This window comes from Mytilus edulis, chromosome 3 (genome assembly GCF_963676685.1).
Source record: "Mytilus edulis chromosome 3, xbMytEdul2.2, whole genome shotgun sequence".
Classification (NCBI taxonomy): Eukaryota; Metazoa; Mollusca; class Bivalvia; order Mytilida; family Mytilidae; genus Mytilus; species Mytilus edulis.
The window spans coordinates 9,881,312-9,899,713 of NC_092346.1; the positions used below are offsets into that span (position 1 = coordinate 9,881,312).

The 18,402-nt window shown below is 31.0% G+C and overlaps 1 protein-coding gene across 3 annotated transcripts; it reads right to left on the reverse strand.

Annotated features, from left to right (window-relative positions):
- Positions 1-916: 916 nt before the first annotated feature.
- Positions 917-16,975, reverse strand: LOC139515760 (uncharacterized). Of its 3 annotated transcripts, none has more exons than XM_071305443.1 (12): positions 16,908-16,975; positions 14,901-15,142; positions 13,997-14,204; positions 13,469-13,587; positions 12,832-13,034; positions 11,546-11,714; positions 10,677-10,845; positions 10,208-10,305; positions 8,843-8,987; positions 5,037-5,119; positions 2,977-3,142; positions 917-2,355 (listed from the first exon to the last, which is right to left on the reverse strand). In XM_071305443.1, the coding sequence occupies exons 2-12, from the start codon at positions 15,132-15,134 to the stop codon at positions 2,237-2,239; spliced, it is 1,713 nt and encodes a 570-aa protein (XP_071161544.1). In that variant the 5' UTR covers positions 15,135-15,142; positions 16,908-16,975; the 3' UTR covers positions 917-2,236. The 3 variants fall into 3 exon arrangements, with proteins under 3 accessions (XP_071161544.1, XP_071161543.1, XP_071161545.1); XM_071305442.1 differs by having other exon boundaries at positions 16,839-16,963; XM_071305444.1 differs by lacking the exon at positions 16,908-16,975 and adding an exon at positions 16,737-16,771.
- Positions 16,976-18,402: the final 1,427 nt, after the last annotated feature.

Consider the following 18,402-nt stretch of genomic DNA (forward strand, 5'->3'; position numbering starts at 1 on the left):
TAGAAATTTGAATTGATATCAGTTTTGGAAAAAGGGAAACAGGGATGTGAAAAAAAAGGGGGGGGGGTTTAAATTTTTCTCATTTCAGATTTCATAAATAAAAAGAAAATTTCTTCAAACATTTTTTTGAGAGGATTAATATTCAACAGCATAGTGAATTGCTCAAAGGCAAAAAAAAATTTTTAAGTTCATTAGACCACATTCATTCTGTGTCAGAAACCTATGCTGTGTCAACTATTTAATTTTAGATTTAAAAAGTTTGAAGAAGAAATCTTTAATTGATTTGTAAAATCTTGACATTTGTTTTGTGTAAAAAAAAAACATGTAATGTCAAAAATTTGATCACAATCCAAATTCAGAGCTGTATCACGCTTGAATGTTTTGTCCATACTTGCCCCAACTGTTCAGGGTTCGACCTCTGCAGTCGTATAAAGCTGCGCCCTGCGGAGCACCTGGTTTAAACTGTTTTACATTTTCTCATGGTGGTACTGACTTAAAACTGTATGGTATGTTCATTGTTAAAGACTCTAAAGGTAAACTATAATTGATAAAATCTTTGTCCTTTGAAATATGGGTGGCTGTCTTGTTTTCCAAATTGCTTTAATCTTTACATATGAAATAGTATTTGTGTTTACATCTTCTTATTTGTAAAGTTGAAGTTTTGTGATCTTGACTTTGAAGACAAACATTCAAACCAGTTATTTGTAACACATCTGCTTGTGGTGGATATCAATGACATACAAGTACCCTTTATATCCTTCAAGGCATTTTTTAAAGTTCTGGACACAACTAGCAAATACCCTGAGCGACTCCTATATCCCCTGGAACTTTTTTTACAGGGAGTCATCATCTACCATACCTGCTTTCCTAAGGTTTTGATATGCAAATTAGCAAACATGTCAGAAATTAAAGCAAATAAATTAAAAATATTTAATGTCATGTTAGACAACGTTAATAATGCATTGTATTTACAGTTTATATAAAATTAATATTGTTCATTAAAAAGAAGGTAAAACATTCAACATATCTTATATGCTATTATACAGTATTATACATTACAGTAAAAACTAAACAAAATGTAATAAATGTATCACATGGTAGCAACCATTTGTATTAGGGTACAGTAGAATCCATTTTTCTAAGAAATAGTTTTTTAGATGGTAATTTTAATGTTTTTATGCAATATATGGGTCACAACCCAAATTTTTTTTAAAACACTACAACCATTTTAGCTTTGTGCTCAGATTTAAAAATGTTAAGAAACAAATAATCATCAAATGTTGGTAGATATGAGCTAACATCAATTAGTGGTCAATTTATCTCTTAGTACATATGAAATTCAATTGGAGGTCAATTGACCTGAGTACATATGACCCCAAGTAGTGGTCAGATGATCTTAGTACAAATGGCACTAATGGGAGGTAAAATGACCTAGTAAACATGACCTAAAGAAGTGGTCAGATGATCTTAGTACACATGAGTGTATGACACCAATGGGAGGTCAATTGACCTAAGGAATGATTATATCAAAGGGAAGTCAAAATGAAATGTACAGATAAAATAAAATAAAAGTGAAAGTAACATAAGATATAAACTATACTTCATAAAATAATGCCTTACTCTCTATGAGGAAAAAATGATAACAAACACACTAATTGTCAAATAAAAACCCTGATTTGATCAGAAATGTAAAAATATCTATGCATGAAAAATAAAAATAATTAATATAATCTGCTGCCATTTCTAATTTCTAAACCTTTTTTTTCAATAAAATATCATTAAAATCATTTTTGGTAAAATATCAATAAATCATTTTGGTAAAATATCAATAAAACTAATTTTGCATTGAACATAATCACAATCACAGTACAACTATAACTAAAAAAAATCTTTAAATCTAGCAATATTCAAGTCTATGCAAAACTTAAAAAGATAAAGTTTTCGTCTTATGATAACTTAAATGGCTCCATTATATAGCATGCTAAAAATGTAACATCACAGTTATATTTCGTTAAATAAAAACAAATATATCCACATATGTCAGTAAAATCAAAAGTCACTTGACTTTATCTACTTGTTTCACGGTAATCCTGTTTTAAAATCGTCTATGATGCTCAATGATCCGGAATTTTTTTTACAAAATTTGGGTCATTTTGATGATCCTATCATGTACATGAATTGCATAGTTGAAATGTATTAATGTAATATGGATTTTGGGATCAATGTCTGTTCTTCTTTAATCCTGAGTTAATGACTCTTTCAAAATTCTCCTCAAGATTTTACCACTTGGTGCTTTGGGAATAAGATCAATGAACTGGACTCCTCCTCGTAGCTTCTTATAATAAGCAGCGTTATCTAGAAGAAAGATACAGAATATTTATAGAACTTTATAAAGAAACAATTATCATGTGACTTTGATTGTCAGAGATAACTAATTATCTCCCTTTGTAAGTCTGTTGATTTCTCAGTAACATAAGTTATGCTTGCATGCAAATTAAAATAATGATAATTTCAAAGTGTCTAAGATATGAACATTGATGATTAAACTTAAACCGTAGTCAGTATTCTCTCAGTAATTCATAAATAATTGCATGCATGATCAATCTGTCTTATTAAAGTAAAAGTGTGATATAAACAAAACATAACAGGGAACCTCAACTTTTAAAAGAAAGCAATTACATGTCCATGGGACACACATGATACCCCCACTTACATATAAAGTTATAAAGAAACATAACTCAAGAGCGGTAAAAATGACTCTACCCAAATTTGAACATTATCTGAGTTTTGTTTAATAAAACTCAATCTCACCCTCTGCTAAAGTGGACGTATAATTATCTGTTTTTCTTAATAAATGTATCAAAGTCAAAGAAATTAATTACGAGTTAGAAAAACATTGCCTTTTTTGGAATACCCCATTAACCAAATCAAGTATCTGCCACATTGTATAAATATTGATACAAGAGAAAAACTGACCTTCTACATATTGAGATATTTCTCCAGCTGATACATCTGAGTTTGGTTTTTTAACAATGTATGCCCTAGGTACCTCTCCAGCTTCATCATCAGGCATACCTATAACTGCTACATCTTGTACTGCTGGGTGGTTGAGGAGTAAATCTTCTAACTCGGCTGGGGCAACCTAAAACAAGTACAATAAAAGAGTTTGATCTTCATCTTCAAGGTTTTTTGCTATGGAGTAAATCTTCCAAATCTGTGTGAGCAGTCGTCAATAAAATATTACAGTAAAAATACCCTGTCCATTGTTGAAGACTGTATATTGGCCAACATATGGTATTTGTTTGTATCTATCCTAAGTCAGGAACCTGAGGTTCAGTGGTTGTCGCTTTTTGATGTGGTTCATAAGTGTTTCACGCTTATCATTTTTTATATAGATTAGAACGTTGGTTTTATATTGCATTGCTCATAATTCATTTGACATATAATGTGGATTCGTTAATATTTGTTGGATACCAATTTTCATGAATTTCCTCAGTGGGTACAGGGGAACCATGAATTCAAAAGTTAAACAAATTACAAATTTTACAAAGGAATGAATGCAGACTTCGCAAAAACACATGAAATTAAATATCCACAAACATGCTAGTTTTCCTCAGTCCACGAAAATTGATACCCACAAAAATAAATGAATCCACAGTACCCCATATCTCTTTCTGTGATAGTCCTTCAAAACTATTATAAAATGTCTATCACAGAGCTCCAGATAAGCTGCGTATTTGCGTGATCACGCAATACAAATAATAAAAAACCCAATGCAATTGCCCATTGCAGGGTCCAATAACCCAATTAATTCAAAGGAAAACCCAATTATATGACAAAACCATGAGTTCTCAACCCTTTTATTGGTTACCGTTTACGTTATTTACCCTTATCTGTTTACAGTCGTCGCGTAAATCTATTTTTATAATATTTATAATTGGAAATTTCCTTTCGTCCTAAAAATAGATCCCTGCATCAAGTAGCTGAAATGGGTCCCTGTTGCAGTTTTCCGTTGCTCAATAGGTACACGTGTTTTTGAAAACATTTCGCGTTTATCCATTAGCATGTGTCATGGAGTCATATTTGTTTCGAATTGCTCGGGATTTATCATAACATACATTGAATTCAAACGAAAGTGATTGTCCGGTAAAAATATTGAATAGAAACATGTTTTCTGCTTCTTTTGAAAAGCCGAGGGAAAGTTCTGATGATAACAAGACCCAACCAGTTTTATTAGGAAGCGTCCATCGAATGCACGGGCTTGTATGCGTACCTTAACAAGAACATTGCTCATAAACATGGGGTTTCGTCAAAAAAAAAATCCATTGGAAAAAATGAACGGCCAAATTAATTATGACATGATAAAGCATCAGAAACCAAAAGTTCTAATAAAAGACAACTAAACCCAGATTTATGTAAATTGAATAAAAGAAAAACATTCAAGTATAATTAGAGTTTATATACTATTTTTATTTCATTTTACGGTTAATTTATGAATACACACACAGGCACTGCTACTGGTCTCAGAATTTATTATATAAAGGTATAAGACGAGTGCCTGTGAATACACATATCCGTTTTTGTGAAAAAATAAAAAACTGGCAGATGGTTTGAAATGGGACACAAATTAAACCTACAATTGCTCCTCAGTGAATAAACCAAATAAAACAGCTAGCAAATAACCCTTACCTTAACCCTAAACCAAATAAAACAGCTAAACAAAGAAAGATACATATTTAAGATGGAAAAAAATCTGGGGTTGATATTGCCTAAATATTCAATATTGTGATGAAAAAACCCAATACATTAAGGAGCTTGGTGGTGAAAAACCCAATTTGATATTAACCTGAGGGGTGAACTGGAATAGATAATGCAATTAAAAAACTTTATCACCCAATTATATAAGAAAATGGTGGGAAAAAACCCCAATTTGTGAATTCTTATCTGGAGCTCTGTTATCAGTTCTCGATTCCAAATTTTTGTTTTCAGTTTGAATATATTGAAAGAATTTACATAATATATGTTTATTTACTTACTTGATAACCCTTGTATTTAATTAATTCTTTCAGTCTGTCTGTTATTACAAAACTTCCATTGTCCTTCACATAACCAATATCTCCTGTAAATAAAAACAACAGACTTTAAAATGTCATATGTGTTTTTCTTGCTAAAGCGCACAACCTCAGAGTCAAAAATGATAAAATATAAAATGCAGCAAAATTTGTCAATAAAGAGCATGGAACATCCTCGTAGTATATTCTATTCACCATATGAATTTCAGCATGTAATATGCTACCGTTAATTTGTAGTGATTGAGACAGTTTAGATGAGAAAAGGTAAAATAAATTACATGTAACAAATAGAGTTAGTTCTAATCAACAAACATACTAACAAATTTGAAACCAAGAGCTCCGCAGGGCACATCTTTATTTGACTGCAGAAGTCAAACCCTGAACAGTTGGGGCAAGTATGGACACAACAAATTCAAGCTTGATACAGCTCTGAATTTGGATTGTGATTAAAAAGTTGACACAACATACTAGGTTTCTGACACAGAATGAATGTGGTCTAAGAACTTAAACTTAAAAACTTTTAAATTGGACATTTACCTATTATGGTCCAATATTCGAAATCAAAATACATGGTTAGATTCCGCATACATTGTATCAAAGAACCCCATGAATTCAATTTTTGAACCCTTTAGACCTTGATGCTGGCTGACCAATTTGATAACTGGGCCCAAATATCAAAAATCTAAATACATATGGTTAGATTTAGCATATCAAAGAACCCCATATATTCAATTTTTGTTGAAATCAAACAAAGTTTAATTTTTTACCTCAATTTGGACCAACTTGAAAACTGCGCTCATAATAAAAAATCAAAGTACATGTTAAGATTCAGCTTATCAAAGAACCCCAAGAATTCATTTTTGTTAAAATCAACCTAAATTTAATTTTGGACCTTTTGGACCTTAATGTAGACCAATTTAAAACAAGACCTAATATTAAGAATCTAAATACACAGTTAGATTTTGCATATCAAGGAACCCTGATATTTCAATTTTTGATGAAATCAAACAAAGTTTATTTTTGGACCCTTTTGGCCCTTAATTCCTAAACTGTTGGGACCAAAACACCCAAAATGAATCCCAACCTTCCTTTTGTGGTCATAAACCTTGTGTTTAAATGTCATAGATTTCTATTCACTTATAATAAAGTTATTGTGCAAAAACCAAGAAAAATGCTTATTTGGGCCCTTTTAGGCCCCTAATTCCTAAACTGTTCGAAAACAAAACTCCCAAAATCAATCCAAACTTCCGTTTTGTGGTCATAACCTTGTCCTAAAATTTCAAAGATTTCTATTATCCTATACTAAAGTTATTGTGAGAAAACCAAGACAAATGCTTATCTGGACCCTTTTAGGGCCCCTAATTCCTCAAAATATCAATCCTAACCTTCCTACTGTGGACATTAACCTTGTGTGTTTAAATTTCATAGACTTCTATTTACTTATACTGAAGTTAAATTGCAAAAACCAAGATAAATGCTTATTTGGGCCCTTTTTTGGCCCCCAATTCCTAAACTATTGGGACCATAACCCCCAAAATCAATCCCAACCTTCATTTAGTGGTATTGAACCTTCTGTCAAAAATTTATAGAGATCCATACACTAAAACTAAAATTATTGTCCAGAAATTAAATGCGTCTTCGGACAAGACGACGAAGCAGACGACGACGACATCATACGACGCAAACAAATTTTTGCGGTTGTATAAAAAAACAGAACAGAACAATGATCTTTTCACTCTGATTGATATATATGTATATAAAACAAATTTAGAAATAACTTATTACATCAAAAGCATAACCTATTTTAACCTTTTTTCAACTGATTAGATATCCAGAATGACTTCTGCTCTCAAGTAAATAGAACTTTAGCTATGAAATGAGATATGTTTGTTACAAGTTTTATATTTTGAATTGATAAGTATTTGAATAAAAATACTACTACTGGTATTGGTTTTAAAATGTTTTAACTGTAAGCATGTGTTTGACATATATTTAAGTACTATAGACCTTATCAATTTTCATGAGGATATGGGATTTCTTAGCTGGTTGTTTTTTCTATTTTCGTTTCTTTACAGGAAAATGTCATAAATTCACAATATTTTAGATCAAGACATTTATAAAGAAGACATTGTAAATGAACAAATATATGTAAAATATCCAAAGTGAGAACATGCAATAGTTCTGAGCTATATATCGAAAGTGAGGATATATTTCTGAACTATCAAAACGAGATTACCATTCCTATGATATTTTTCATGCCATCAAACTGCTGGATATACTTTAAGAATAAAACTGCAACATTTCTGTATTTAAAAACAAGACAACAAGATTCAGAGAAAAAAAAATATAAAGATAAATGGATCTTTTTCATAAAAACTTTTGACAGAATCAAAAGCTGTAAAGTGCTAGATAGCAGACAGGAAAAGAAATAAACAGTTAATCTGGATTTTATCATACAAATTTATTGTTGACAATATAAAAGTTTCAGATAGCAGATCGATTTAAGGGAGAATAAAATTTCAGAACCTTCATGAGACACCATACTTATTTATCTGAATTCAACAGAATGGGGATTATCTTCTGCAAGAATGATTCAAGCGAGAGTATTGAACCTGAACCTGAACCAGAAATTATTCTTCCATGTCAACTTTGTGAACAGTTTTTACCTATCAAATGGAAATGTATGAACTGTAATATTGTTATGTGTGATAATTGTGCTTATCTACATTTCCATTCTAAAGTTGGGACAGATGCCACACACCAAATTGTAAATACATAACAGATAAATTATATCTAAAAAAAATGTGAATATTATGTATTTCTAAAAGAGAGACAAAAGGTACCCAATAGATATTCATACTTGTATGTTGTATATTGAAAACAAAAGCTGATTATTTCTATTGTAGTTCGTCTCTTGTGGAGAGTTGTCTCATTGGCAATCATACAACTCCTTCTTTTTTATAATGACGACTTGGCAAATAAAGGCAAATGAAGAAAAGACAAACAACAGTACACAAAACACAACATAGAAAACTAAAGACCGAGTAACCAAAACAATTGGTACCAAATCTTCAAGATATATTATACATCCTTGGCTTTCATATTTTTGGGTTTGAGCATTCTTGATGGATGTATATCCAGAAGAGCGCTTCAGACGCCCCAAATTAATAGAATTATTTTCATTTTTACAATTAAATTATTTTTGTTTGAGGACATCAATACTTGCTTTATTAAAGGGTCAATTGTTTCTGTTGATAAATAAGTACAGCAAATATGAATATTAGATGATGTGGATAAAAGACAATGAGACAGAAACTTGAAAAAACTAGAGGTCTTTTATATATTTTATATCAGGCCTACATGTGTATGAAATCAGTCATTATGTTCATTTGGAAATAAAACAAGTGAAACTGTGAGGTAAGGTTCTGCTCACTGATGATACCCCTGACGCAACTAGATAATTTCAATGGTGTAAAAATATGTAATTGTTTAGTAAACAAGATGTTGTTCCGTGATGAATCTAAAAAAACATCACACAGTGTAGCTGACTTATACAAAATCTGGCCTGAGACTGAATTTCAGAAACCCTAATGATGTAGTCCCTTAGAAGGATGCGACAAAAATATTCTATAGACAGAAAGGACGGACTGATAGATGTTAGGAGAGACGGACGGTGTCAGATGTAAAACAGTATACCCCCACTTTTTCAAAGCAGTTAATATCTCCAGACCTATTACTCCTGTCAAAAATGAAATATTCAATTGATTAACCTGTATGAAGCCATCCATCTCTTATAATATCTTCTGTAGCCTTTATATTATGGAGGTAGCCTTTCATAACTTGTGGACCTTTAACACATATTTCACCGACTTTTCCTACTTTATCTAACTGGGTATCAGTATCTGGACAGACAATCTGTAAAACAAACAATCTTTCATTGATAAATTAGGTCACATGGCCATTTAATGATAAATCATTTATACTGACACAGTTATAGGACATGTTTACAAAAAGATAAATTAAGTCACAAATCATAATAAATCGAACTAGTTGCTGAAAATATATACAGTAAAACTTTTTTTTTATTATACTGAATTTTAAAAGAGAAGTTGTTTACAATATATATATATTTTAAATTAAGATGTTCAAAGTTTAAAAAAAAGTAAAAACTAACAAAAACAATTTTGTTTTATATCCTAAAAAAATTCTTTCTCTCTTTTTTGAAAAATTTTTTAATTAAACTAAATTAACTGCAGTCATTATTTGCCCAATAAAACCAATACAAAGTCATCTGATGAGTTAATATAAAAAAGAAGATGTGGTATGATTGTCAATGAGACAACTCTCCACAAGAGACCAAATGACACAGAAATTACAACTATAGGTCAACGTACAGCCTGGCGTCTGGCGTACTAAATTATAATCCTGGTACCTTTGATAACTACTTCAACAATACAGTACAACATAAGGAGCCTTTTCCCACCGATTTTTAAAGTGTGTTCTTATGTTGTGCAGAAACACAACTGTGCCAGGATTGGAAAGGATTAAGTGCTCAGCCACACACAAACATGTTTAACACAGCTACATTTTACATGTGCATGACCCAAGTCAGGAGCCTCTAGTCCAGTGGTTGTCTTTGTTTCATGTGTGTCATATTTTTTTTTTTGTAAATTTTTTTTTTATAAATTAACCGTTCTAGTTTTATAGTTACTACATGTATAAGGTATAGGTTGTTTTCATGGTTGAAGACAGAACGGTTTTCTATAATTGCTCACATTTACCTTATTTGAACAATGGCAGATTGTTTTCTCATTGGCAACTATATAACATTTCCTTATTTTATGTACACATTTTCACAAATTCACACCCATAATATTATATAATTATTTTAATTTAAATGAAAAGAACGTAAAGATTACAACAATAACAATGTATGTCAAGGGGTAGTAAATATTGACTGTTTATACAAAGTTCAAAAACATATGGTTTAGGCAATTCAGCAATGTTCCCATTTGTAAATGGACATAAATCATTAGTGAAAGTGGAAAGACTAAATTTTATTATGCCCCCTCTGCCGAGCAGCAGCGGCATAAAATTATTTGGTGTGGTCTATGTTAAGAAATGAGTAAACCTACTTTACAAAGTGTATTTGGGACAACTTTCCCAACTGATCCTCTGGTATTTGGTACTGTATCAACATGGATAACTGGACTGGTCTCTGTCATTCCGTAACCTAGGAAATAAGAAAAATCAATACATTTGTACACGAGAGTCTAAATGGTGCCCAGGGTTATCATTTTTGTATTATTATTTTTTGCCTATATTTCACCATTCTTTACGTTCTAACCCAATTATTCTGTTTTCTTTTTTGTTTTGCACATTTTCATCAATTCTGTAAACTAAACCAATACCTTCCTACATAAAACAATGGATATGGACAAAAAGCATCAAAATAAATCTGGGAATCCTGCAACAAATAATTGAAGAATGTCTGTATATTTATCAATTTCTGACCACAACAATCAATCATGAAAACATCATATTCAAGGTTCATATATCACTTTTTGTATCTTACTTAGAGTACCAATACATGTATTATCTTACCTTGACAAACAGGTGCTTTTAGCCTCTCCATAACCTCTTCTGTCAAGGAATCTCCAAGTGGTGCTGCTCCACTGATTAACTTTGTAATACTGGACAAATCAAACTTACTCACAACCGGATGCTTGGCTAAAAACAGTATAATGGGGGGTACCAAATGTGCTTGTGTTACCTGTAAAAATATATAAACAATTTACTGCATGAATATTAAAAGAGGGAGGGTTGAAAGATAATAAAACTTTAAATGAAGAATGGACACAGGACTCCTCGCTTGTAAATAATGGTAAATTCTGCATTTTTTTTTCTTGATTTACAAAGAGACGTAACTCAAGAATGGCAAAAGTGACACTACCCAAATTCAAGCTTCAAGCTTAATTTTTGTTTGGTGGCAATAAGCATTGTGTATAAGTTTCATAACATTAGATTTGGGCAAACAAAATAAAAGTGTTGAAACAGCAAATTTCACAATTTGTCTGTTTACAAAGAGACATAACTAAAGAACAGCAAAAGTGAAACCACCCAAATTCAAATTTGAACTGTGTAAAATTGGTGGTAATAAGCATTGTGTAGAAGTTTCATATCATTTGAGATTAGAGTGAGAGAACAGAAACTAATTCTGGGGCCTAAAAATAAATTGTTCTAAAAAGTTTATCTTTGATATCTTATGTCAAAAAAGGAGTTTGATTCTCTTAAAAAAGGGAGACAAATCATGCAGAATTGCACCCATTCAACTTTATCATAAAAATAGTAAAATAGGTCAAGGTAATAATCTAATCTGTCTACAATTGATAAAATTAAAACAAATATCAAATTATGTCATCTAAACCTTTAAATTCTAATTTTGGATAAATAACTGATTTGAAAAAACTAACCTTGTAACCTTGTAAAGCTTTAAGAAACATTTCTGGGTCAAATCTTGGTTGAGTGACAAGTTTACCTCCATCCTGAAGAACTCCCATCATCACTGGAGACAAACCATAGATATGGAAGAATGGAAGAACTCCCAAACATGTATCTTCTTCATTTACACTTATTAATGGTCTGAAAAAAAATTATATTTCAAGCTGTTCCTAATAGTTCAGTAGTTAATCTAAGGTATATATTAGTTTTAAAAAGGATTTGTTTAGTAAGAATACTCAACAAATCCTTGGTTTTAAATTCAGAAGTTATCGCATGCATTTATTAATGTGATATTTCAAGAATAGACAAAAAAACAGTTTAATCATGGCAAATTTTGTTATTTCAAAAAAATCTGCATACAGCTATATGTTACAGTGATCAGAATGTGAGTTCTTATCATTGTGCTACTCAATCAGTCACATTATTTGCAATAATCAAAGCCTTGCAATAGTTTCTGAATTTACAGTATACTGATGTCTGACAGACTTATGTCTAATGAACATCTGAAGAATGTTATGTGGTAGATTTAAGATTTTTCAAACTTGAAGGAACCAAAAAAATGAACTTCTAATACCCTTTCCTTTTGTTCTCTTAATGATATTTTCAAAAATAGGGAATTAATTCAAATGTAATTCATCATTTTGATATTCTTTTGCACTGTTTATCAATTAACAGTGACAAAATTTGTCCTTATTTGACTCCAATGACCTTGAATATTGTTTCCTGATATGACAAGAATGGAGGTGGTCTATTTCATAATTCTGTTTATCTTAATGGGATGTTTATAAGATAAAATCTCAACCTTTGAGTCAATAACGTACAAATGCACTAGTTTATCTAAATATTAGAGCAAGTTCACTTGAAAAGGAAAACCTATGTATATTGTTTGATATGACATTGTAAATAAAAGATGAAATTTGAATAATTTATTTTTCCAATTTTCTAAAAAAAAAAAAAGGCTTTGAGAAATTATAAACACCATTTAAGATTTTTACATGATAATTATGTCATTCAAATTAACATATTAACATAGTATTGTCAGATTTAAGCAAATATATGCCAATTTCTTATTCTTGTGGTATTATGAAATTATATTGTTGATTTTGTGGGCATAAAATGTCAAAACCGCTAACTTCATTATCAAAGAAAATCAAAAACAAAATCAGTCTACAAGAATTGGCACGCATGAAAATAAACAAATCTATATTAGAAACAGTTAAAATACTTCATCTTTTTTACAAGGGTCTTCTACACCTACCTAAACTGTAGTAGATTTGAAACTATATTACTGTGTGTCAACATGACCCCTTTAGGTAGCCCCGTAGTACCACTGGAGTAAGGTAGGACCACAACATCCTCCATTGGATCAATACTGATGTTCTCTGGGAAGGCCTTCCCGTCATCCTCTAACAAGGTCGAAAATGGTCTGTGACCGTCTGCTGTGCCAAAAACTACTATGTTCTATAAAGAATGAATACATCAAACATAACTCAAAGAATTAGAGGTAGATTGCAGGAATTTGTTAGTCTTTATTACTATTCCTTTTTTTAGTCTTTGGTGATTTAGCACATGATATACTAGTATGGTATGGATATTTGTTCATTACTAAAAAACTGTATGCTGTTTTATTTTCTGGTTTTATTGTGTTTTAAGGTTTTTGTGTGTCTTGCTTGCAAATGTATATTTACGTAATTGTAAATGTCTAATTGTTATCATTGTAGTGTGCCTAAGTTGTAATAAACTGTCTTGCCTTGTCTTGCCTTGTTTCATATCTTTAGTTTCTATAATATTTTTAAACCTTCCCAGCTAAAAGATAACCTTACCTTTATAAAACTGTTGAGAACTTTTTCAGTTTAAGTGAATCTTTAACAGTCTTAATTAAAGGATAACCTTACCTTGATAATACTGTTGAGAACTTTGTCAGTTTCTAGTGCATCTTTAACAGTCCCAACTAAAGCAGGAATTGTAAACAAACTGCTAGCTCCTGAATGTTCTAAATGTCTAGCCAATTCTCCTGTAACACAAAATAACATTGTATACGAAAGTTTAGTTCAAATAAAACAAATATCAAACAATTGTATCTTATGAAAATTAGAGAGAACAAAAATGTGTCCACCGTACACTGATGTCCCACTCGCGCTATCATTTTCTATGTTCGGTTGACCCGAATATGACCGTGAAATTGGGGTCAAAAATATAATTTGGCATTAAAATTAGAAAAATCATATATTAGGGAACATGTGTACTAAGTTTCAAGTTGATTGGACTTAAAATTCATCAAAAACTACCTCTACCAAAAACTTTAACCTGAAGCAGGACAGACAGATGAACGGACATATGAACGGTCGAAAGGACAAACGAAAGAACAGACGGACCCAAAGACCAGAAAACATAATGCCCATAAATGGGGCATAAAAACAAACCTGATGTGTAGGCTGGGTTCATTGTTGTGACAATAATGCCTGCAGCTGCGGCCCCTAACATAACCATGGTAAATTCCGGGCTGTTTGTAGAATATATGGCTAAAACATCTCCCTTCTTGTACCCCATCCTGGTTAAAGCACTGGCTACTTTAATAGCATTCTCTTTCAGTTCAGTATAAGTATAGGATTTCTCAGTGGTGCCATCTACCTGTAAAAGTGTGACACAAGTGTAAAATTTTTGTAAAGAAGTCTACCTGTAAAATTTTGATGTGCTTGTAATACTTAGAAAATAATCCAAAAACAATTAATAACAGTTATTTTTGAATTTAAACCATGTGTAGATTCAGAGGAGGTTATGGAGGGCATGTCCCATTCCTACATCTCAAAATAATATAAATGGGGAATGTGTTCATGGAACACAGATGATGCCCCCACTTGCATATCATATAAAGGGACATATTACTGAATAACAGTTAAAGTGACTCCATCAAAATTCAAACTTAACAATCATTGTGTATAAGTTTCATAACATTTGGTTGAGGCAAAGTAAAGTTAGAGAACAGAAACAAACTTTGGGATGTATGTACAGAATGACAGACAAGGGTAAAACTTAATGCTCCCTCCGTACAGCAGGGGCATAAAAAAATATTTTTTAATTTTCATGTTATTTTCCCCTTCAGTTATCACTATAAAGCTATCAATTTGTCCCGTCTTTTATAGCTTGCTCTGTGGTGAGGTTTTTTCCTTATTGTTGAAGGCCCTTCAGTTACCTATATGATAGTTGCTAACTTCTACACCAATTTGTCTCTGTTGGAGAGTTGTCTCATTGCCATTATACCACATTTTCTTTTTGTCAAATTAACTCAGATGAATCTGTGTGCAAGTAGCATTCATATTCACTCACCATGGCAACATTTTTACTGAATTTGTCAAATCTTGGAAACAGGAAGTCTGTAAGAGAAACGTTAGGGATTTCTATATCTGGTATGAGACTTCTGTGGACTTTTCTTTGGTCTGATGTACTAAAGCTTTTCACACTGGTCTCCACACCAGTCCTGTTATTTCTGTTCCTTTTTGCAAGGTTAAGCAGAGGACGACTTGATCGAAAAACTCTGTTTAAACAACTGTTAGAGGCCATGGCTATTTCTGTGGAAAAAAATTGAAAATTGTTGAAAAGGGTTGTGCAATTTATTAGTTTCCCACTGGGAGCCTTCAAATTACTTTAGAACAAATGATATGATTGCAAGTAAATATTTCATAAGTAAAAAATATAAGAAATACAGGTATACATGTATTAAAAATCTTTAAAAAAAAAACAATTTTCAGAAATAAAAATTATGATCTCTTAGATCATCTTTTTACTACTCATCATTTTTAAGGGAAACTCTTAATCCTGTTAAGGTTTTTAAAACTTCCATTGACAGCTCAATCCCATTTACATTTTTGTCGGTTTTTATGAAAATGTTAAAAAAAAATAAAAAAAAATTGAGTTATTTCCCTTCAACATATAAAATATTTGCAGTGGTGGGGATATTGGAATATGCTCTTCTTTTATTTGAAATAATTGTACCTAAATTAAAGAGCACACTTACAAAGTTATTTTTCCCAAAATAATGGCATTTATTTTGAATTTTCCAGTAAAGATTGTAATAAAAGCACCAATTGTCTTTTTAACAAAATTTCATGATTCAATGTGACAGATTTAGAGATAGGGGAACCCATCTTAACCATCTCAAATGTCAAATATTTCTTTCCCTATTTTCCTTCGAGTCTGAATCTACCATGAGATCCTAGGTTTTACAGCCATCAAACTTTTCTTTTTATCTATTTACACAAAATACCCAGAGGCAATACCTTAAACTTTTTGGTTACAGTTCATTTAGCAGTCTTCTTACATTTAAAAAATCTTATAAAAGTTTGCCCCTCACAGTATGAATTTGAAACACTGTCAGAGTACCATAGCTTAAATCAATGTAATGTTATCTCATTGTTTGTTTTATATGTCCTTTAAATGTCACAACAATAAAGATTTGATTGAATACCATATAAATTGTAAAAGTGTAATAATGTACCTAAAATTAAGTATTATTTATAATGAAATCCATATTTAAATGTCTATATTCTCCTTACAATAAAGCTTATACATGTACTTACATGTCATGCTCTATTTATTTTCTTTTTTTAATCAGAAAAAATACTCTTTTTCAATTCACAAGTTCACTTTTAAATAGGTTTTGGCCTAAATAACAAAATAACGTATACTGAGTAAAAAAGGTAGCAACACAGGTTTTTAATTCTATATTTCAAAAACAACCTAATAAACATAGCAATGAATTGATTAGTAAATAAACCATAAGGTGCAATTTTTACTCAACAAAAAACTAACTTATTAAATTATGTGTGTAACATTAGAAGTTTTTTTTTAATAAGAAATATGTGTTGCTTATCTTTGTTACTCAGTATATATATATATATAAATAAACAAGAGACAAAAACAAACAGAACTGTCAGTTCATGGTAGAGAGAATAAACATATGTCAGAAGAACATTAAAACTGATAGACTTAGTATGATTGTTCTGCATATTTTATAGTCTAAATTTGCTCTACCACTTATTAAATATACCACAAGATGACTGACGGTGTTAACTTATAAAATCTTATCAAAACACACTTTCACACATATTACCTAGGGATTGTAAATAATAAAACATAAGATTACAAATTACATGCCTAACTTACATTTAGATAAACTGCACTGCAATTCTTTCATGCACTCAATTAATCTTTGTATTCAAATATAATTTTCTGTTAAATTTTAAAACCGTGCATTTATTAACTTACCCAAGGTGTATCTATTCCTCAACTAAAATTACCACAATAAAATAATGTTATAATAATAAGTACATTCACCTGCAGGGCTCTAACCGGCTGGATTGTTTATATCAACAAATTGGACTTTGACCTATTGATTTCTTCCCTTTACTTAAGATTTGGTGGGAAATTTAAAATATGAAAGATTATTAGAGAATACCTTTTGTTAAAACACTCATTATGTAAAATATCAAACTTTTCTAATTATTCTTTTATAAGTACATTCTGAAGTTGTAGGTTGAAAGCAATATAGTTGGCAATTTGTCTGAAGGCTCATAAAGTTGGACCAAGAACATACATGTATATATTGTTCCCAGGTTGGACATTTTGAAATTCTATGACAAGTCAGACATCAGGCTTGACAGTATTGCTTAATGGAGAATATGTAATAATACTTAAGTTATCTAATTAAGGTCAAATGCAATATTTTACTAGAACTTAATCATAAAGATAAAAAAATCTTGAAATTTTTCTCAGCATGTCTGTATAATTTTAATTTTTAGGGGGAAAAGTTTCTACCACGATACATCACAGTGAGTTCTGATTATAATCAGGAAGCTCTTCTTTCAAAATGTATATAATTAATGTACAACTGTATAAATGACTTTCTGTATTTATTAAAGACACTGCCAATAATTGCTCTGAAAATGTTGGAAAACAAATTTGTATATTATTGTTATATCTATATATATATATATATGGTGTATTATCAATACCACATGTTTACTTCGTCATGTTTATGCTATTAATGACCTCATGCTACACATGTATTCGTGTCTAAGTCAGGTGTTCAAATAAAATCTAGAAATCTTGAATATTGTTACTAACCTGTGTGTCTTTAGTCCTAATCTTTAAATATGTTTTGTTGTGTCGACTCCGTTTTAATTTAGAAATTTAGATTGTTTATATTAAATGTGGTAATTTATTTGTTATTATAGGTAGAATGGGATTATTGCACAACCTAGAAATTGCTGGGGTTGGAACCCCCCCCCCCCCCCCTTTTTTATGGACGATCAATGTATTTGAATGGGTAAATATAGTTGGAACCCCTCCCCCCCCTTTTGTCCTGGGTTGGGACACCCCTCTTTTTTTAAATGGCTGGATCCGCCCCTGCTTTTTCGTGGTGTAACGTTGTAATGAAAAAGCTATAAACAGGCTATTTTTTGAACTTGGAATTATTTTTTATTATGGAATTTGCATAATTTTTTGTGTTTATAAAATTTTTAATAAATTAATTCCATGTTTATTTTGTAATTTGATCTTTTGAGCGGTTAATAACATTTTCCATACAATTTATTTTGGTTAGGTAGTGTTGTGCGCGGCACAGTACATTCTATTGAAAATATACTATTTTCCTTGTAATAGAAAGTGTTGTGCAGAGCACAGAACATTTCAGTACAGAATAAACATGGAATTTATTAAAAATTTAAATAACAATAAATCAAGCAAATTCCATAATTAAAAATAATTCCAAGTTCAAATAATAGCCTGTTTACACCAATTCATCACAGCAAACCCATGTTTTGTGTGTGTA

Bases quoted from the DNA above. Each gene is read 5' to 3' on its own strand.
- LOC139515760 (XM_071305443.1), bottom strand. From the start codon at position 15,134: ATGGCCTCTAACAGTTGTTTAAACAGAGTTTTTCGATCAAGTCGTCCT. The intron at 10,306-10,676 runs GTAAGATAATAC...CTTATTTCCTAG, and splicing joins AAAAGCACCTGTTTGTCAAG to GTTACGGAATGACAGAGACC. The intron at 3,143-5,036 runs GTAAGTAAATAA...TACTTGTTTTAG, and splicing joins TTAAATACAAGGGTTATCAA to GTTGCCCCAGCCGAGTTAGA.